The sequence below is a fragment of the Chanodichthys erythropterus genome, chromosome 16, assembly GCF_024489055.1.
Source record: "Chanodichthys erythropterus isolate Z2021 chromosome 16, ASM2448905v1, whole genome shotgun sequence".
Taxonomy (NCBI): Eukaryota; Metazoa; Chordata; class Actinopteri; order Cypriniformes; family Xenocyprididae; genus Chanodichthys; species Chanodichthys erythropterus.
The window spans coordinates 31,892,894-31,915,793 of NC_090236.1; the positions used below are offsets into that span (position 1 = coordinate 31,892,894).

At 34.8% G+C, this 22,900-nt stretch overlaps 1 protein-coding gene and 1 long non-coding RNA gene across 2 annotated transcripts in view; one reads left to right on the forward strand and one right to left on the reverse strand.

Annotated features, from left to right (window-relative positions):
* Positions 1-5,149: 5,149 nt before the first annotated feature.
* Positions 5,150-8,062, reverse strand: LOC137003791 (uncharacterized). The gene is made up of 4 exons (XM_067364072.1): positions 7,548-8,062; positions 7,104-7,466; positions 6,077-6,169; positions 5,150-5,718 (listed from the first exon to the last, which is right to left on the reverse strand). The coding sequence occupies exons 1-4, from the start codon at positions 7,591-7,593 to the stop codon at positions 5,150-5,152; spliced, it is 1,071 nt and encodes a 356-aa protein (XP_067220173.1). The 5' UTR covers positions 7,594-8,062.
* A 2,520-nt stretch (positions 8,063-10,582) lies between these two features.
* LOC137003130 (uncharacterized) overlaps positions 10,583-22,900 on the forward strand; it is a 30,264-nt gene continuing 17,946 nt past the window's right edge. The window contains exon 1 of the long non-coding RNA XR_010891945.1: positions 10,583-10,678. This is a non-coding gene — a long non-coding RNA (uncharacterized lncRNA). The remainder of the gene's footprint in view (positions 10,679-22,900) is intronic.

Here is a 22,900-nt window from a genome sequence, read left to right on the forward strand (position 1 = left end):
TGACTTTCCTCCTTCGAAATACATTAATCGTTGGAAAGCTCCCCCTGACTGAGCTCTGTACCAGTGGAGAGGGCTGGACTGAAGCGTCGATGGATCCACAATGCATCTGATTCTCGCAGCTCTACCCCTTTGCCTTAACATCACACGTTCAGGATGCGTAGGAATATTTTGTCCATTTAAACAATCTAAAACCACAAGAGAAACAGTTAAAATGCGCTGAGTGTGTAAACACAACAATTAGGTATCTGAAATCCTATAATGACATTTTTAGCATAGACCTGTGTAAGTAGACATTCGGTGTCTTTTAAAATGTGTCATCAACAACGAGTTATTCGGAGCGCACTAAAATAGAAGCGAAGCTTATTGGAGAAAATAGGCATATTATACAGCAAAATAGTGTTTTGTTTAAAAGGTTTTAAGATAGTTGACAAAATAAGCCTGTGCGAGACGAACCCCTTAAATCTACTGAAGGAAATTCCCTTTTTAAAAGTCCAAAATCACTAAATAATCTTGACTGAGAAATGTTAATAATTATAATACTTAAATCTCACCTATCAAGATTATTAAGAACACAAATGTGATCATTCCAGATATCGCCATGTCTACATCTGTCATCCAGGAGTTTGATGAATTATGAACTGCATCTGCCAATCAGAAGATATGATGATGTCCTTGTGATTTCCTCTTTATCTCATCGTCATCACTATCACAAGAAGGTTTTTCACACAAGTTAAACCAATCATGGGTTAGGCAACATTAAACATGTAATTTAACCCTGGTTTATTAAAAGCTTCTCCAGAGCAGATCTCACAGTAAGCGGCTCTTCCTCAGTGGCACTCGGTATAAAGTGGCTTGTGTGGATTTAAACAGATGCTGAACAGGTGAAGATGTTTCACAGATTGTCTGTGTTGGCAAGATGCTCTGAATAGGCTAAAATTTAGTTTAAATCTGTGATGTAATTCAGAATACATTGGTTGTAAAATTCACAATGTAGTTTAAAAAGTGATTGGCTATTTTTAAATTGGTCACTGAGATCAACTTGAGAGAGAAAAAAGCTCTTTATTTTTTGCTTTTATTTGTAAAATAAATTGTAAGATCAGTTTTATATTATAGCCTACAATATACACATTTGTTCAATTAGACTAGAGTTCAATATATTTGTGGAATGTCTGTCAGCTTCAGAAATGATACAGAAATGACTTAAAATACTTGTGAAAAGCACATAAAGTTGGCACTCTGTTGAATATACTGAATTTATTTTCACCACAAAAGGACAAGTGATATTTGAGCTCTTCATCAAACCGAAAACTACAAATCTGTAAATGTTAAATATTTTATTTATATCTTCACAACGCATAACAAATATGAGATACACCTGACATATTCAGACATATTCATATCAAGAATACAGTGTGTACAAATAACCTCATAATGAACAGCAGGACAATAAAGTTCAGATCTGAACAGATCCAAATACCTTCATCCAGTTATTCTGTGCATTTGCAGCTTAAATCAAATTGAGAACTTAAACAGAAAGTGACAGATAAATAAATATTAAAGTATATAAATTTGTCATTCATCAGTTAGATTTACCAGTGTAGTTCATGTACAGGATGTGAGTAAATGTTCTCACTGTGGCTGTAGCTTGAGTCCCACTCCCAGTAAGCGCAGAAGTAAACGGCACTGTGACTCTTAGTGTCACTCAGTTTTAGATCATAAAGCTTTGTTTTGTCCACTGTGAAATCACTTGCTTGGGGATTGTTGCTATCACGAGTGACAACACCATCTTTACTGATATAGAGCAGTCTTGACGGGGCTTTGCCGTCTTTTATTTGGTACCAGTGGATATAATCTGAAGAGCTCAGACCGGTCGCTTTGCAGGGCAGATACACGGTTTTGCCCTCTGCTTTAGCCACAGCCTTTGACCCTTGATCCAAACTCACTCCCAGAACTGCTGCTTTGACAAAACCAAATTCATTACATTTAAATCAGTTCATTTTTTTATAGCTTTATTTTTTTTATAAATGTCACTTACCTGGCATCTTTAAGAGGAGGAAAATATAAATGTATAAAAACATCATTCATCCGATGAAAAAAATATTATACCTTGCTTGGTGTAAAGCTGTCTTTCAGGTTTCACACTGCTTTTGTATGAACTTAGGGTGCTGTATGAAAAAAAGTGTGCTGATGTCATTTCCTGAAATGGAGTTACCTTAGAAACCATTTTTAAAGAAATTTGACATGTGCCTTTTATGCTGAAATGAATTTCAAATGTTACATTATCCCCACATAATCTGTGAGATATTTGCTTATTTATCAGAGAGATGCACCTTTCTCTTTGAATATGATTATGTGAACAAATGCTTAAGGTTATTTGAATTAATTAATCTTTTATAGTAAGGTTGGCGCAAATATGTTGCAAAATCATTGCTGCAAAAAAATTTGTTGCAGAGATAAAATAGGATCAAAGTTCTTAAGCTTAATTTACAGCTGTCACTGAATTTTGCAATTAACTATATATCTTTATTTTTTCATTACTTCGTTTTTATTTTGCAATTCTTTATTTTTGTTTGCAAAACATTTTTTTCTCCTTTTAAAACTTTATTTTCTTTTGCAATACTTTATTCTTTTGTAAATATATGTGGCATTGATTTGACTCCATAATATGCTTGCAGTATAAAAATACTAGTAGTTCACTGATAATATACTTCAAAGTGTACTTTCATTGAATAAAAATGTGCTACAAGTATTTAACTATCAGTATACCAATAAGTATAGTTGCAGTACAAACAAAAAAAGTAGTTGTAAACTAGTTGTGTATTTAACATATAGTCTGTTACACTTAAAGTATAGATAAAAGTAGACTTAGTACACTAAAAGTTATTACACTAAAAAGTGTATAAAGTACAAGTATACTACTAGTACATTGATATTAGTATACTTACTACATAAAGTATACTTAAAAATATACTTTTTATACTATATACGTTACTTAAGTATACTTAATAAAAATGACCTTGAAGTATACTTATTTTTTGTAGGGATATCAGTAGGCCATGTGTTATTGTGTTGAAAATACTGCATTGAATTGTGTGTTGTTCATGAATTCCTTTTGTATTAGATGATGTACAGCATCTCTTAATATTGCAGCACTGAGAAGGCCTGCATGAGGCATTTTCACTATATTTCATAACCATCATCCTAACTCTCTGCTGTTGTTTTTATCTGCAAACATATTTGCTACACCAAACCGCACTATTTTGTGGTTCTCAGACGATTCAATACTGTAATAAATGTGGTTTGTAACTGTTAGATTTTGTCATTGTTCCTGTGGTGGAATAACAGTCTCTCATGGTTTATGTCACGGATGTCAAAGCTTTCTCTCACTGTGGCTGCCATCCCAGCTTGCACAGTAATACTTGCCAGCATGATCCTCCTTTATCTCTTTGAGTTTTATGCCATATGAATTTCCAGTTTTTTCAGAGGCATATTCTTTTGCTTCACTTGTAATAACCCCAGAATGACTGATGTAGAGTATTCTTTTAAACGTTCCACCGACTTTCTTATGGTACCAGTGAACATAGTTATCAGAGCCCAAGTCGGTGACCTCACATCTGAAGGACACAGTTTTACCCTTTAACTTTATCAAAACCTTTTGAGGTTGATTTAAACTCAAACCTTCCACTCCTGCGATGAAATAAAATGTAAATCAGTTATTTTAAATAAGTTTTCACATTTATGTTTTATTAACATATTAATCTATTTTATTTGACCTATTTAACCCCTTTTTAAAGTGTACTTACCATGAATCATTATGAGAACAACAGCGCACAAGTTTATAAGCATCGTTCATTTGGTTATGTGAGGCGATGTATGGCTCATAAAGTTTCCTCTACACTTCTTTAGATTATTTTGCTAAAATCTTTGCAGAAAATTGTTCAGTGACATCATTTCCTGAGGTGGAGCTATATAAACATAAATGCTGTTGTGATGTGATTTGTTCTTGTACAGCAATCAGAATAAAAAATATTTTAAAAGCTGATACATTTGACTGATGTATTTGATATAGAATTGGGATTCTCTTTAATTTATCAGAAGTAATTTAGTAAAATGCAATTTATAAGAAGTAACTTAGTAACTTTCATAGAAACTTAAAGCTGAAAAAACCCTCTTTTGCAGCTCAATAGCACCATCCACTGTTGAAGATCTGCATGTCAAACAAACAACTGTGTACAAACACTACAAATATAGGAGAATATATGATAAAAACTTGAAGAAAGAAAAAATCAGGATGCGTTGAACATCAATGACTTATGTGGCATTAAAAATTAGCTCATATTCATATTGAAAGAGTCAACTGAATACTATCTAATGATAATATCCGTGAGCTAATTTGAATAAACTTCTTGTCTTCTTGTTTGGAATAAAAATATTCTCTTCAATCAACTGCTTTATCTTCATTTTTATTGATTTTCTTCACACACCGTGTCTCATATTTCTTTTCAGACATGCCCTTCATTGACACTTTTGTCTAGTTTGTATGCAAGACATTAATTTTTGATAACTTTGTTATGGCCAAAATGTTTGATGAGGAAGTGATGTCACAGCTGTGGGACAGTTGTAATTTGAATAAACTGATATTAAACATGTATTTAAAAATAAATTTCACAAATGGTTAAATAGTCTGTGATTGTTTAAAGGTGCTACAGAGGATGTTTTGTTTTATACATTTTTGCAATATTACTTGAAACTGTCTTTACTAACTGATAAAAGACTATTTATGAGGTGCACTGAAAGGAATAATATTAATATATATCATCTGTGCACGAGGTAGGACCTTAAAAACATCAGCCAATCGTTTACGCGATCAGGGGGGTTGTTCTTACGCATGCGCTCATTTCAAAAACTCACTAGCGGTCTTTGGTTTCTCAGTCGACGAAAACATCCTCTGTTGCACCTTTAACCTCTTTTTAAAACGTTATTTTAAATGTAAAATGTATATTAAGATTGAAGATCTGGGTTTGTGACAAAAAGAAAATTACACATAAAAGGCATTTTAAGAAACAAGGCATGATAAAAGGTTTGCAAGCAATTTTTATACCTTCAAAAACAACAACAAAAAAAGCTTATCATTTTGATAAAGATTAACCTATTGATGACCACAGCATACAGTTGAAGAAACAGTTAGCCTGTTGTTAACAGTATAGTCTGATACGCAAGAACATTTAAAGTTTTTTAATGAAATATTTACAACAAAAAGCAATGCTACAGTTAAAATATTCCGCATGTCTCCCCTGCTGCTACTGTTGTTCCACATAAACCGCTTTGATTCTGAAAGCAGGTTTTTGTAATGATTTCCTCTCACAGTTAGCACTGTGTTATCTCCAGTCCAGAGCGCGCAGTAATATGTTCCTGTATCTTGGAGCACCAGTTTTGAAATAGTCAGTGACACTTGCTGTGTGTTATTGACTATCTCAGGTTTCACCGATCCACCATATGGTCCAGTGGGCACATCCTTGTCGTTTGTGGCTTTTGGCTGTCCAGCTTCGAAATACATTAATCGTTGGAAAGCTCCCCCTGACTCAGCTCTGTACCAGTGGAGAGCGTTGGACTTGAGCGTCGATGAATCCACAGTGCATTTGATTCTAACGGCTTTACCCGTTGCTTTAAACACCACACGTTCAGGATGCGTAGGAATATTTTGCCCACTTAAATAATCTAAAACCATAAGAGAAACAGTTAAATTAAAGCACTTGTATTTTGTCACAGACCTTTAAACAGCTCACATAAGCTTCATCTGCTTTTCAAACGTTTCATCACACGAACTACAGTCAGAACAGAAGCTCGGAACCGCGGTCGCTCCAGCCAGAGGAGGAGTCAACATGTTCGAATCCGTATTGGACATTGCATCGATAAAACGAATTGTCATTATTTATGACTTTATAACAAATCTACAAAGCCGTATAGCTCCTACCAAAAAAAATTTTTGTTTAAAATGTTTTGCAAGTCACTTGTGCGACACGAACCGAATAGTCTTAACTGAGAAATGTTAATAATTATAATACTTAAATCTCACCTATCAAGATTACTAAGAACACAAATGTGATCATTCCAGACATCGCCATGTCTACATCTGTCATCCAGGAGTTTGATGAATTATGAACTGCATCTGCCAATCAGAAGATATGATGATGTCCTTGTGGTTTCCTCTTTATCTCATCGTCATCACTATCACAAGAAGGTTTTTCACACAAGTTAAACCAATCATGGGTTAGGCAACATTAAACATGTAATTTAACCCTGGTTTATTAAAAGCTTCTCCAGAGCAGATCTCACAGTAAGCGGCTCTTCCTCAGTGGCACTCGGTATAAAGTGGCTTGTGTGGATTTAAACAGATGCTGAACAGGTGAAGATGTTTCACAGATTGTCTGTGTTGGCAAGATGCTCTGAGTAGGCTAAAATTTAGTTTAAATCTGTGATGTAATTCAGAATACATTGGTTGTAAAATTCACAATGTAGTTTAAAAAGTGATTGGCTATTTTTAAATTGGTCACTGAGATCAACTTGAGAGAGAAAAAAGCTCTTTATTTTTTGCTTTTATTTGTAAAATAAATTGTAAGATCAGTTTTATATTATAGCCTACAATATTCATACATTTGTTCAATTAGACTAGAGTTCAATATATTTGTGGAATGTCTGTCAGCTTCAGAAATGACTTAAAATACATGTGAAAAGCACATAAAGTTGGCACTCTGCTGAATATACTGAATTTATTTTCATCACACAAGGACAAGTGATATTTGAGCTCTTCATCAAACTGAAAACTACAAATCTGTAAATGCCAAATACTTTATTTATATCTTCACAAAGCATAACATATATGAGATACACCTGACATATTCCAAAATCACAAGAATACAGTGTGTACAAATAACCTCATAATGAACAGCAGGACAATAAAGTTCAGATCTGAACAGATCCAAATACCTTCATCCAGTTATTCTGTGCATTTGCAGCTTAAATCAAATTGAGAACTTAAACAGAAAGTGACAGATAAATAAATATTAAAGTATATAAATTTGTCATTCATCAGTTAGATTTACCAGTGTAGTTCATGTACAGGATGTGAGTAAATGTTCTCACTGTGCTGCCGCTTGAGTCCCTCTCCCAGTAAGCGCAGAAGTAAACGGCACTGTGACTCTTCTTAGTGTCACTCAGTTTTAGATTATAAAGCTTTGTTTTGTCCACTGTGAAATCACTTGCTTGGGGATTGTTGCTATCACGAGTGACAGCACCATCTTTACTGATATAGAGCAGTCTTGACGGGGCTTTGCCGTCTTTTATTTGGTACCAGTGGATATAATCTGAAGAGCTCAGACCGGTCGCTTTGCAGGGCAGATACACGGTTTTGCCCTCTGCTTTAGCCACAGCCTTTGACCCTTGATCCACACTCACTCCCAGAACTGCTGCTTTGACAAAAACAAATTCATTACATTTAAATCAGTTCATTTTTTTATAGCTTTATTTTTTTTATAAATGTCACTTACCTGGCATCTTTAAGAGGAGGAAAATATAAATGTATAAAAACATCATTCATCCGATGAAAAAAATATTATACCTTGCTTGGTGTAAAGCTGTCTTTCAGGTTTCACACTGCTTTTGTATGAACTTAGGGTGCTGTATGAAAAAAAGTGTGCTGATGTCATTTCCTGAAATGGAGTTACCTTAGAAACCATTTTTAAAGAAATTTGACATGTGCCTTTTCTGCTGAAATGAATTTCAAATGTTACATTATCCCCACATAATCTGTGAGATATTTGCTTATTTATCAGAGAGATGCACCTTTCTCTTTGAATATGATTATGTGAACAAATGCTTAAGGTTATTTGAATTAATTAATCTTTTATAGTAAGGTTGTCGCAAATATGTCTCAAAATCATTGCTGCAAAAAAAAAAAAATGTTGCAGAGATAAAATAGGATCAAAGTTCTTAAGCTTAATTTACAGCTGTCACTGAATTTTGCAATTAATTATATCTTTATTTTTTCATTACTTCGTTTTTATTTTGCAATTCTTCATTTTTGTTTGCAAAACATTTTTTTTTCTCCTTTTAAAACTTTATTTTCTTTTGCAATACTTTATTCTTTTGTAAATATATGTGGCATTGATTTGACTCCATAATATGCTTGCAGTATAAAAATACTAGTAGTTCACTGATAATATACTTCAAAGTGTACTTTCATTGAATAAAAATGTGCTACAAGTATTTAACTATCAGTATACCAATAAGTATAGTTGCAGTACAAACAAAAAAACGTATAAACTAGTTGTGTATTTAACATATAGTCTGTTACACTTAAAGTATAGATAAAAGTAGACTTAGTACACTAAAAGTTATTACACTAAAAAGTGTATAAAGTACAAGTATAGTACATTGATATTAGTATACTTACTACATAAAGTATACTTAAAAATATACTTTTTATACTATATACGTTACTTAAGAATACTTAATAAAAATGACCTTGAAGTATACTTATTTTTTGTAGGGATATCAGTAGGCCATGTGTTATTGTGTTGAAAATACTGCATTGAATTGTGTGTTGTTCATGAATTCCTTTTGTATTAGATGATGTACAGCATCTCTTAATATTGCAGCACTGAGAAGGCCTGCATGAGGCATTTTCACTATATTTCATAACCATCATCCTAACTCTCTGCTGTTGTTTTTATCTGCAAACATATTTGCTACACCAAACCGCACTATTTTGTGGTTCTCAGACGATTCAATACTGTAATAAATGTGGTTTGTAACTGTTAGATTTTGTCATTGTTCCTGTGGTGGAATAACAGTCTCTCATGGTTTATGTCACGGATGTCAAAGCTTTCTCTCACTGTGGCTGCTCTCCCAGCATGCACAGTAATACGTGCCAGCATGATCCTCCTTTATCTCTTTGAGTTTTATACCATATGAATTTCCAGTTTTTTCAGAGGCATATTCTTTTGCTTCACTTGTAATAACCCCAGAATGACTGATGTAGAGTATTCTTTTAAATGTTCCACCGACTTTCTTATGGTACCAGTGAACATAGTTACCAGAGCTCAAGTCGGTGACCTCACATCTGAAGGACACAGTTTTACCCTTTAACTTTATCAAAACCTTTTGAGGTTGATTTAAACTCAAACCTTCCACTCCTGCGATGAAATAAAATGTAAATCAGTTATTTTAAATAAGTTTTCACATTTATGTTTTATTAACATATTAATCTATTTTATTTGACCTATTTAACCCCTTTTTAAAGTGTACTTACCATGAATCATTATGAGAACAACAGCGCACAAGTTTATAAGCATCGTTCATTTGGTTATGTGAGATGATTTATGGCTCATAAAGTTTCCTCTACACTTCTTTAGATTATTTTGCCAAAATCTTTGCAGAAAATTGTTCAGTGACATCATTTCCTGAGGTGGAGCTATGATAAACATAAATGCTGTTGTGATGTGATTTGTTCTTGTACAGCAATCAGAATAAAATATATTTTAAAAGCTGATACATTTGACTGATGTATTTGATATAGAATTGGGATTCTCTTTAATTTATCAGAAGTAATTTAGTAACTTTAATAGAAACTTAAAGCTGAAACGGATCCTCTTTGCAGCTCAATAGCACCATCCACTGTTGAAGATCTGCATGTCAAGACATTCATTTTTGATAAAACTTTTATTACAGGCAAAACATTTGATAGTGGAGGAAGTGATGTCACAGCTGTGGGACAGTTTGAATGTATCGATATAAAAAAATTTTATTTAAAAATTTTCACACAACAAATGCTCAAATAAGCCTATATCGTTTAACTAAGATTACTGTAATCCCCAGTGCTATTTTAAATGTAAATGTAAAATGTTTTTCCATAAATTAAGATTGGGATCTGAGTTTGTGACAAGTGTAAATATATATATATATATATATATATATATATATATATATATATATATATATATATATATATATATATATATATATATATATATATATATATTCACAAAAGGCATTTTACATAATCAAGACACAATAAAACGTTTGCAAGTAATGTTACCTTCATTTAACAAAAAGAAAATGCTTTTTATTGTAATAGCTAAAGAGTAACCTATGGGATAGCCTATAAAGATGACTAGCCTAAAGTTGAAGAAACATTTTTATTGCAGCCTGTTGTTAACAGTCTCTGTGTTTACTACAGTTTTGTGTTTAGGGTTCTTCTCATACACCTTTTTTTTTTTTTTTTTTTTGAAGGTTTAAAATCGTTTTTAATGACATACTGGCATCAAAAATTAACGCCACAGTTAAAATATTCCACTTGCTGCTACTGTTGTTCCACATAAACCGCTTTGATTCTGAAAGCAGGTTTTTGTAATGATTTCCTCTCACAGTTAGCACTGTGTTGCTGTCAGTCCAGAGCGCGCAGTAATATGTTCCTGTATCTTGGAGCGTCAGTGAAGAGACAGTCAGTGACACTTGGTCATTTCTCACCGATCCTGCATATTTTTTAGTATTTCCCCCATCGATTTTGGCTGTTGACGATCCAGCTTCGAAATACATTAATCGTTGGAAAGCTCCCCCTGGCTGAGCTCTGTACCAGTGGAGAGCGTTGGACTTGAGCGTCGATGAACTCACTTGGCATGTGAGTACAGCAGTTCTACCTTTTGTCTTAATTACAGGAGGACCAGAATGCTTAGGAATATTTTGTCCATTTAAACAACCTAAAACCATAAGAGAAACAATTAAAATGCGCTGAGTGTGTAAACTCTCTTCAGTGGCTTTTTAATCAGCAGTTCGGAGGAACTAAAGTAGAAGCTCAGCGTAGAAGCGAGTGTTTTCTGATAGTATAATCTGTAATTTTGGTATCATAAGTAGGTATATAGCCTACAACAAAAATATAGTTTTGTTTAAAATGTTTTGAGATAGTTGACGAAACCCCTAAAATTACTGACGGAAATTCATTTTTAAAAGTAGAAAATCACTAAATAATCTTGACTGAGAAATGTTAATAATTATAATACTTAAATCTCACCTATCAAGATTACTAAGAACACAAATGTGATCATTCCAGACATCGCCATGTCTACATCTGTCATCCAGGAGTTTGATGAATTATGAACTGCATCTGCCAATCAGAAGATATGATGATGTCCTTGTGGTTTCCTCTTTATCTCATCGTCATCACTATCACAAGAAGGTTTTTCACACAAGTTAAACCAATCATGGGTTAGGCAACATTAAACATGTAATTTAACCCTGGTTTATTAAAAGCTTCTCCAGAGCAGATCTCACAGTAAGCGGCTCTTCCTCAGTGGCACTCGGTATAAAGTGGCTTGTGTGGATTTAAACAGATGCTGAACAGGTGAAGATGTTTCACAGATTGTCTGTGTTGACAAGATGCTCTGAGTAGGCTAACATTTAGTTTAAATCTGTGATGTAATTAATTAAAACAGTGATAGGCGATTGCTAAATTGGTCACAGAGATAAACTTAAGAGAAAAAAGGAGTCACTCTTTTTGTGCTTTTATTTGTAAAATAAATTGTAAGATCAGTTTTATATTATAGCCTACAATATTCATACATTTGTTCAATTAGACTAGAGTTCAGTATATTTGTGGAATGTCTGTCAGCTTCAGAAATGACTTAAAATACATGTGAAAAGCACATAAAGTTGGCACTATAGGGTTGAATATATAGAATTAATTTTCACCACACAAGGACAAGTGATATTTGAGCTCTTCATCAAACTGAAAACTACAAATCTGTAAATGCCAAATACTTTATTTATATCTTCACAAAGCATAACAAATATGAGATACACCTGACATATTCCAAAATCACAAGAATACAGTGTGTACAAATAACCTCATAATGAACAGCAGGACAATAAAGTTCAGATCTGAACAGATCCAAATACCTTCATCCAGTTATTCTGTGCATTTGCAGCTTAAATCAAATTGAGAACTTAAACAGAAAGTGACAGATAAATAAATATTAAAGTATATAAATATGTCATTCATCAGTTAGATTTACCAGTGTAGTTCATGTACAGGATGTGAGTAAATGTTCTCACTGTGGCCGCTGCTGGTGTCCCAGTAAGCGCAGAAGTAAACGGCACTGTGATTCTTCTTAGTGTCACTCAGTTTTAGATCATAAAGCTTTGTTTTGTCCACTGTGAAATCACTTCCTTGGGGATTGTTGCTATCACGAGTGACAGCACCATCTTTACTGATATAGAGCAGTCTTGACGGGGCTTTGCCGTCTTTTATTTGGTACCAGTGGATATAATCTGAAGAGCTCAGACCGGTCGCTTTGCAGGGCAGATACACGGTTTTGCCCTCTGCTTTAGCCACAGCCTTTGACCCTTGATCCAAACTCACTCCCAGAACTGCTGCTTTGACAAAACCAAATTCATTACATTTAAATCAGTTCATTTTTTTATAGCTTTATTTTTTTTATAAATGTCACTTACCTGGCATCTTTAAGAGGAGGAAAATATAAATGTATAAAAACATCATTCATCCGGTGAAAAAAATATTATACCTTGTTTGGTGTAAAGCTGTCTTTCAGGTTTCACACTGCTTTTGTATGAACTTAGGGTGCTGTATGAAAAAAAGTGTGCTGATGTCATTTCCTGAAATGGAGTTACCTTAGAAACCATTTTTAAAGAAATTTGACATGTGCCTTTTATGCTGAAACAAATTTCAAATGTTACATTATCCCCACATAATCTGTGAGATATTTGCTTATTTATCAGAGAGATGCACCTTTCTCTTTGAATATGATTATGTGAACAAATGCTTAAGGTTATTTGAATTAATTAATCTTTTATAGTAAGATGACTGTGTGGAAAAACAAGAGCTGAATAAAAAGCAACTGTGGAACTGAAAAAACTGACGGTCCAGATGTTTTGTACAAGTCAGTATTAACCATACACATGATTCAGTGTCTAACATCCAGAAAGTGTCCAAATAGTTTTTGTCTTCATAACAGTGTCTGTTTTAGCATTTAGAACCATTTCCAAACACCGAAAGAACAATATTTTGTTGACTTGTACTTACATTATCCCAAACGTTTCCAACAATATTTAAATCCAGAGAAATCATCAATTTTAATCAGGACACAGACCATGTCATTGTGTCGCATGTCAATTACATAATTTCTGCGTTACCTGCATTATCAGAGAGAGCTTTCTCCATCATACAATATATTTTAAAATGAATTTAATGTCATTTAGCACCACAAGTCATCCAGTTTTTATTATGATATTCTAATATCAATCTAGATTTCTGCAAAATGCAACAAGTCTCTCATACCAGAGTGTCACGTTCAACACGTTCAAATGTGTTTAGTATGATTGTTTTAACCATGTAAAACAGTGCTGTGTTACTCCACATACACATGAAAAGAGCAGAAGCGGCCGACTGCAGCATAAGCATAATAAAAGCTCCAGACTAAAGGCCAGTGTTTCTCGCAGGCAGGGACGTGCACAGACATTTTGGGGGACAGGGGCTCAAGTGGAAAAAAGGGCACTTCTCATAATTATTTATTTACAAAATAAGGAACCCTTAAATATATTGACAACTTTGACTTCCCTTACACTCTCCACAGATTTCTACAAAATAATCATTTCACACAAAGACCGTCTTTAGTATTCACAAGAGTTTATCTCAAGAGCAGAAAACAGCAACTATTTTGAAGTAGCTATATATTTAGAATAAATGACTGAACTGAGGAGAGGGACATAGTTTCACTATTATGTACTGTTTATTTTGCACAAATCAATAAATTGTTTTAATTCTTTTGGTTATTTGAATACTTCTTTCATGTAGTGGACAATTTTAAGATTTTGGTCTATTTTTGCTTTAATGTCTTCTTTTACTCTAATGGGAAGAACTTAACCCTAACCCATTTAGATGGTGTTTGTTTTAAGCCTACTATCATCCGTCTGTTTGCATCTGTAGATTTATTCTAAATTAACCAAAATAAGCTAATCTGCATATTTAAACACATCAAGAGTTTTTTTCCCCTGAAATGTTATAAATACATTATATATTATAACAAATGCCTGCAGAGGGCGCCAAAAGCGTGCTGATTTTTGTTGTTACACTGCACAGCACAGCACGATCAAATCCATGATTAAAGCCAACCACCATAATTAAAAATATATTATTATTTAAATTATAATATTCGGCCATTATATTAATAATATTTTTTTGATAGAAATGCTACAGCCACTGTAATTTCTTCAACAAGAAAATATGGTCATCAAACATGCAAAGACAGAGCAAGGGTTTAAACTTTTATTGATGTATTATCCTGTGTAAGCATAGATTCAAGAATAGCATTATGTAATGCTGTATTATGGTTTTTAAATAGCTTTAATCGTGCATCCTTAGAAAACTGTCTAATAATGCTGTTCATGGATGCTCCTCTTCTGGTATTGACAGCCCTACAGGTATCTTTACCATGGTTCAAAACGCAATGCATAGCACATTAAAATAATTGAAATTATAATATGACATAAATTTCGTTAGTATCAAATCAGGCAGATGTGTTTATGGTGGTCAAACTATTAATGCAGCGTTAATGCAGCGTGTATAAATAACCCTTAAATAGCCAAAACGTTCAGGTTTGTGAAAATAGGCTAGCCTACCTGAAAGAAATGCACGGGATGGATCCATCTAGGGCTTTTTTCTTTTTCGCTTCTCATCACCAGACAGCAGTTGTATTTTCCCGGGAATAGTTGTCACAAGTTTTCAGCCAGCAGCAAACATGAGGTGGGGCGGGGCGCGCGCGCGTGCGGGAATGAATGCTGTGTCGAGGAGGGAGGGCATCTGAACTCGACAAAGCCGACCTGATATATAGTATTTTTTTATTTGCTTTATTCAGTAAACATATTTGTTTGACAGGGAAGCTGTACGTAAACAGGAATATATATTCATTTATTAAAAAAAAAAAGCACCCCAGAAAAAAGGGCACTTTCTCTCGAGGAAGAAAAAGGGCAGGTGCTCAAGCCCCTTTTTTGTCTATGTGTGCACGTGTCTGCTCGCAGGTGTCTCACATTAGCATTCACTTCAGCGGCCTCATTCCTGTCCCGCGGCTCTCGCCCCGCCCTGTTCATAAAACAGTAACATTAATAAAACTTACATTACATTAGCTCAGGCCTGCTGAACACGCCCAGTTTTTGGACTCTAGCCACATGTCAAAACAATGCCATGAAGTCAAACGCATAGAAAAGTGAAGCACAAAATGAAAACAAGCATTGTTCATTTGGTTATGTGAGATGATTTATGGCTCATAAAGTTTCCTCTACACTTCTTTAGATTATTTTGCCAAAATCTTTGCAGAAAATTGTTCAGTGACATCATTTCCTGATGTGGAGCTATGATAAACATAAATGCTGTTGTGATGTGATTTGTTCTTGTACAGCAATCAGAATAAAATATATTTTAAAAGCTGATACATTTGACTGATGTATTTGATATAGCATCAAGATTCTCTTTAATTTATCAGAAGTAATTTAGTAAAATGCAATTTATAAGAAGTAATGTATTAACTTTCATAGAGCCTTAAAGCTGAAACAGATCCTCTTTTGCAGCTCAATAGCACCATCCACTGTTGAAGATCTGCATGACAAACAAACAACTGTGAACAAACACTACAAATATAGGAGATTATTTGATAAAAGCTTGAAGAAAGAAAAAAATCACACCTTCATGTGTTGAACTTCAGGGACTTACAATAGTGGACGTGGAAATTGGGTTTACTTGAAATATCAGCTCTATGAATAGTTGATATTTCTATTCAAAAGTCAATAATGAATACTATCTTATGATAATATCCAGTAGTTGATGTACAGTATGAGTGTGGATGTTCTCACTGTGGTTGCTCGTGTCCCAGTAGGCGCAGTAGTAAACTGCAGCATGAATGGGTTTTGTGTTGCTCAGTTTTAGATTATAGAGCTGTGTTCTGTCCACAGTGAAGTCATTTGCTTGGGGATTGTTGGTATCATGAGTAAAGCTACCGCCTGCATTGATATACAGTAGTCTTGATGGAGCTTCACCCTCTTTCTTTTGGTACCAATGGATATAATTCCAAGACTGCAAATCGGTCACTTTGCAGGGGAGATATGAAGATTTGCCCACTGCTTTGACCAACATCTGTTGACCTTGTTCCAAAGTTACTCCCAGAACTGCTGCTTTGATTGAAAAAAATTAAAAACATTGTAATGGCTTAATTTTAAATGTCACCTACCTGGGATCTCTGAGAGAAGGACAATATAAATGTATGCAAACATCATTCTAAAAGTGGGAGAGTATAGGCCTAATAATGCTCTGTTTAATGTTGTACACAGCCCCTGAACTGTTTTTGACAACTCTCTGTGAGACTGCATCCACCACTGTCTGCGCTGTCACACCAACACCAACTTTAAGAGGCTTTCTTCAGAAACCTCTTCAAGGCCTTGCAGAGCAGGAACAGTAGAGCCACTCAACTCCGGAGCATAAAACAAATATGCCATGTATACACTTCCTCATTTATTCCTGAAAGGTGGGGTGGAGCATTGAATGCGAAGATTGCATGCAATGTGTATTGGTTCGTTTAGTTTACACTCAAAGTAGATTGGTCTCTTAAAGTGATCCCCAAAGTGACCGACTGAAAGGGAACCTCATACATGCATGCATAATGTATCCATGAACAGCAGGGCAATAAAGTTCAGATCTGAACAGATCCAAATACCTTCATCCAGTCATCCTATATGCAGCTTAATTCAAATTGAGAATTTAAACAGAATGTGATAGGTAAATAAATATTAAAGTATATAAATATTTCAGTCATTATAGTTTATGTACAGTAAATGTTCTCACTGTGGCTGCTTCTTATCCCTCTTTCCCAGTAAGCGCAGAAGTAAACGGCACTGTGATTCTTCTTAGTGTCACTCAGTTTTAGATTATAAAGCTTTGTTTTGTCCACTGTGAAGTCGTTTGCTTGGGGATTGTTGCTATCACGAATGATACTACCAACTGTACTGATATAGAGCAGTCTTGACGGGGCTTTGCCGTCTTTTATTTGGTACCAGTGGATATAATCTGAAGAACTCAGACCGGTCACTTTGCAGGGCAGATACACGGTTTTGCCCTCTGCTTTAGCCACAGCCTTTGACCCTTGATCCAAACTCACTCCCAGAACTGCTGCTTTGACAAAACCAAATTCATTACATTTAAATCAGTTTTTCATTTTTTATTGCTTTTTTTTATTTTATAAATTTTACTTACCTGGCATCTTTAAGAGGAGGAAAATATAAATGTATAAAAGCATCATTCATCTGCTGGAAAAAAAGAAAAATTCATCCTTGGTGTAGTTTTCCGGTTTTCACACTGCTTTTGTATGAGCTTCAAAAATAAGGTGCTGATGTCATTTCCTGAAATGGAGTTACCTTAGAAACCATTTGAACAGACATTTTGCATCTTTTACACTAACTGATGTTACATTATGTTATATTATACCCACATATCTATAAGATATTTGCTTATTTATTAGAGAGATACACCTTTTTGTTTGATCAATGCAACATCAATGCTTAAAGTCCCCCTGTGGTGAAAATCAAGTTTTCAGTGGTGTTTATGTCAATGTGGTGTTTTAATATGCTTTAAGATAAACCATGTGCAAATTCATAAATCAACAGCATTGCTGAGTGTTTTCTCTTTTAAACTGCAGTGATCTAAAGACAGTTTCAAAAACGCAGTTTGAAATCACGGGTGTTTCTGATGTCACAAACTACCTTGTAACCAATCACGTCAATGTGCTGGCAGGCTTTAGCATATCATTAAATATGACTGTTCTAAAGCAGCCAGGTTATCCTGATAAACTTTTTCTGTTGATATGAAAAATCATGTAGATTTAGCAATATAGCAGGCATATGACGTATATAACGATGTTATGATGAAATATATGCCTTTCTCCACTGACGTTCTAAGGTGTTCAAAGTGTTTCTAAGGATAGTGATTTTTAGAAGGCAGCCATCTGACTCTGAGATGAAGAACAGAAACATGGTTTGTATAACATTAGTAACATAATTAGCTGTTTAATAATGTAGTAAAGGAAAATAGTAATCATATTAATTACCGTTATGTGTCTGACATTGTAAAAAACAATACCATTGTGCAGCGTTTAAATCAGTAAGTTGACCGAGTGGATCTCTGAGCTCGTGCAAGTGAGTGGAGGTGGGGCTAATTAGCATATTCATTGATCCGCGTATACTAAATGAAGCAAGGTTGTGGAGTTACATTTAAGCTATAAGGCATGAAATATTTTTATATGTCAAATATGTCATTTTTGTGACCAAAGTTTAGTTTTAAGGGATACAATTATTGACTACAGGGGGACTTTAAAGTTATTTTAATCAATTAAACTTTTATAGGTTGATGGGCCAGATGTTTTGTACAGGCAAGTATTAACATAAATCAATACTAACGTCCAGAAAGTGTCCACATTGTTTTTGTCAGAGGTTGACAGTAACGAAGTAGCCTACATTTACTAGAGGACTGTACTGTACTTAAAGGATTAGTCCACTTTTAAATAAACTTTTCCTGATAATTTACTCACCCCCATGTCATCCAAGATCTCCATGTCTTTCTTTCTTCAGTTGAAAAGAAATTAAAGTTTTTGATGAAAACATTCCAGTTTGAGCTAATTTTTATATGCAATATGCTAGTTTAGTATATAACAATTAGTTCAAACTTTGACCTGTGGAGGGCAGTAATACACTTAGCAGTGTCTACACTGCTGGAATTCAAATAGAGAAGAAAGCTAGTTCAAGATGAGCATTTATGGTTAAAACTTATATAATTTTCTTTTTTTGCAGAAAATGAGCGATGATTTCACTAGATAAGACCCTTATTTCTCATCTGGGATCGTGTTGAATAATTTAAAGCTGCAGTGAAACTAATTTTGACCTTCAACTGTTTGGTGCCCATTTAAGTCTACTATATGGAGAAAAATCCTGGAATGTTTTCATGAAAAACTTTAATTTCTTTTCGACTGAAGAAAGAAAGACATGGAGATCTTGGATGACATGGGGGTGAGTAAATTATCAGGAAAAGTTTATTTAAAAGTGGACTAATCCTTTAAAGGTACAATATGTAATAACTTTGGCCGCTAGAGGTTGCTAGAGGCCTATTCAAAACAAAGGCGTAGCTTGAAGTTTTAGAGCGGAATCTTGGGACATGTGGTCTGCATCTCAACGGACGGTGCAGAATAGGGTAAAGAATATGGATAGGACTCGGGAGCAAATCATGTTCATGGAGGAGGTGATTTAGTATGGAAGCAGAGCAGGAGCGAGTGTTGCGGGAGCTGAATGAGGCCGCTGGAGCGAGTGCACAACACACGCCTCAAGAGCAGCGGTACTTTTATTATGACACAGTCGCCGGCGCTGCTTCCGCTTTTCCGGTCATGAGTATGAGGTAACGCAGCTCTGTTTATCATATTAGATACATTTGAGAGTGTTAAAAATTATGTTATAACGTTACTCTGTGCAGGGACGTGCACAGACATTTTGGGGGGCAGGGGCTCAAGTGGAAAAAAGGGCACTTCTCATAATTATTTATTTAAAAAATAATGAACCCTTAAATATATTAAGACAACTTTGACTTCCACTCACGCAATTGTTTTATACTCCACAGATTTCTACAAAATAATTAGTTCACACAGAGACCATGGTCTTCTTTAGTATTCACTAGGTTTATCACAAGAGAAGTCAACAGCAACTATATATATTTAGAATAAATGACTGCACCAAGGAGAGGGACATAGTTTCACTAATAATTTGTTTATTTTGCACAAATCAATAAATCGTTTTAATTTTTTTGGTGTTATTGGAATACTTCTTTCATGAAGTGGACAATTTTAAGATTGTGGTCAATTTTTGCTGCCATGTCTTTTACTCTAATGGAAAGAAAACTTATCCCTAACCCTACACATTTAGATGGAGTTTGTTTTAAGCCTACTACACTCCGTCTGTTTGCATCTGTAGACTTCTTCTAAATTAACCAAAATAAGCTAATCTGCATATTTAAACACATCAAGATTTTTTTTTCCCTGAACTGTTAATATATTATATATTATAACAAATTCCTGCAGAGGACGCCAAAAGCCTGCTGATTTTTGTTGTTAGACAGCACAGCACGATCAAATCCAACCACCATAATTAAAAATTTATTATTAGTTAAATAATAATATTCGGCCACTTCTTTGTGAAAGAAATGCTACAGCCAGTGTAATTTCTTCAACAAGAATATGTGGACATCAAACATGCAAAGACAGAGCGAGGGTTTAAACTTTTATTGACGTATTATCCTGTGTAAGCGTAGATTTAAGAATACCCACTGAGCAAATTACATCCAGAAGACGTCTTTTTGAGGTCTTGTCTCAGGTTGAAAAGACGTCCACTGAGGGGCCAGAATGAAAGTTTTCATGACGTCTTTTTTTGACGTCTTCTGGACATCCGATATAGACGAACACGCAGAATCACCAAAGGAGAAGAACCACAATTTTTAAGCCACCATCGTGGAGATGAGTGTTTGTTTTAGTTGTGCTCTTGACCCTTGCCTTATTAATATTAGAGTTTGTTTGGGCTGTTAACTGAGTCATAACAGCAAGACAAGTAAAGAGAAATGATCAGGTGTTGGTTATGGTCTCACATAACCATTGTTTGACCTGAATCACTCATTTAGAGCCCAATCTCTGAGTTAAATTTATGTTATTGATTATAGCAGAACTGCGATTCTACAGCAGAAGATCAGCTTTATCAATATAATATAAAGGATAAAAAAAAAAAAATTCTCTTAGGCACACACAGACATCAAGAATCAGCCTGTGAATCTCAATGACGGTGACAAGCAACATATTCTGATAAACAGATCAACTCTGAACATTAGAAAACAAGCTACTAAAAAGTCGCATAAACAGAACAAAATAAAATATGAGAATAAAGGAAATTACTAAGACAATTAAGCTCATAATTTATTCATGCAGCAATGCATGATGGGAGCCATGGATGAATTTTGATTGGTGGCTCCCAGAATGCACTGCAACATGCTTTTTGATGGTCACCACTGTTGAGATTCACGGGCTGATTCTTGATGTCTGTGTGTGCCTAAAATGAATACTTTTTTTTTTGTTCAACACACCTTTTCTGAAATCATTTGAATCATATTGTAAAAGCTGATCTTGTGCTGTAGATTCACAGTTTTCCTGTAATCAATAATGTAAATCTAACTCAGAGATTGGGCTCTTCATGAGTTCAGTGATTCAGGTCAAATAATGGTTATGTGAGAATATAATCAACACCTGATCAGTTCTCTTTACTTGTCTGGCTGTTATGACTCAGTTAACAGCCCAAACAAACTCTAATATTAATAAGGCAAGGGTCAAGAGCACAACTAAAACAAACACTCATCTCCACGATGGTGGCTTAAAAATTGTGATTTTTCTCCTTTGGTGATTCTGCGTGTTCGTCTATATCGGATGTCCAGAAGACGTCAAAAAAGACGTCATAAAAACTTTCATTCTGGCCCCTCAGTGGACGTCTTTTCAACCTGAGACAAGACCTCAAAAAGACGTCTTCTGGGCGTAATTTGCTCAGTGGGTAGCATTATGTAGCTGATGCTGTATTATGATTTTTAAATAGTTTTAATAAACCATGCATCCTTAGAAAACTGTCTAATAATGTGGTTCATGGATGTGCGTCCATGGAATGCTCCTCTTCTGGTATCGACAGCCCAACCGAAATCTTTACCATGGTTCAAAACGCAATGCATAGCACAATAAAATAATTGAAATTATAATATGACATAAATTTCATTAGTATCAAATCAGACAGATGTGTTGATTGTGGTAACAACTATTAATGCAGCGTTAAATGTATAAACCTTAAATAGCCAAAACTTTAAGGTTTGTGAACATAGGCTAGCCTACCTGAAAGAAATGCACGAGATGCATCCATCTAGGGCTTTTTTCTTTTTCGCTTCTTATCGCCAGACAGCAGTTGCATTTTCGCGGGAATAGTTGTCACAAGTTTTCAGCCAGCAGCAAACTCGACGTGAGGTGGGGCGTGGCGCGCGCGCGGGCATGAATGGCGCGTCGCGGAGTGAGGTCATCTGAACTCGACTTGACAAAGCCGACCTGATATAGTATTTTTTTTTAATTCAGTAAATATATTTGTTTGACAGGGAAGTTGCGCAAACAGGAATATATATCCATTTATTTATTTATTTAAAAAAAAAAAAAAAAAAAAAAAAAAAAACACCCCAGAAAAAAGGGCACTTTCTCTCGAGGAAGAAAAAGGGCAGGGGCTCAAGCCCCTTTTTTGTCTATGTGTGCACGTGCCTGACTCTGTGCATTCAGCTGCTGTGAGACTCTGTTACACACTGCAGTAAGATAGATCCATTTTAGAATATCATATTAAATACTGTAGGGCTTGTGTTGATAAATGGCATGCAATTAACTTTAAAACGTATTGTATGATGTCTAATAAAACGTATAATATATTAAAGCGTCTTTGGTGTTTCCATGGTTTCTACAAAATAAAACCGGATACCGAGGGTAATGTGGGTATGATGACACGTCCCGGAGCCTTGGTTAAACGATTTACAAACGTTAGGTGAAAACATTTGGGATATTGTAAGTACTCAAGTGAACAAAATACATAACACTGGCCTAGTGGTTTTTGGATATTTTACTGCAAAAATATTACATATTGCACCTTTAAGTAGCCTACACTCTTTGTTTTTTGCAGATGACAGCCTATCAGTATCACTCTTGTAGGTCACATGTGCCGTGAAGTTCGGCGATTTCCCATCATTTTT

What these genes read in the sequence shown, in the direction of transcription:
- LOC137003791 (XM_067364072.1), bottom strand. Translation starts at nt 7,593, where the DNA reads ATGATGTTTTTATACATTTATATTTTCCTCCTCTTAAAGATGCCAG. An exon ending in CCTGTACATGAACTACACTG is followed by an intron (nt 6,170 to 7,103) that starts GTAAATCTAACT and finishes TCTGATTGGCAG; the next exon opens with ATGCAGTTCATAATTCATCA. An exon ending in GTTCTTAGTAATCTTGATAG is followed by an intron (nt 5,719 to 6,076) that starts GTGAGATTTAAG and finishes TTATGGTTTTAG; the next exon opens with ATTATTTAAGTGGGCAAAAT.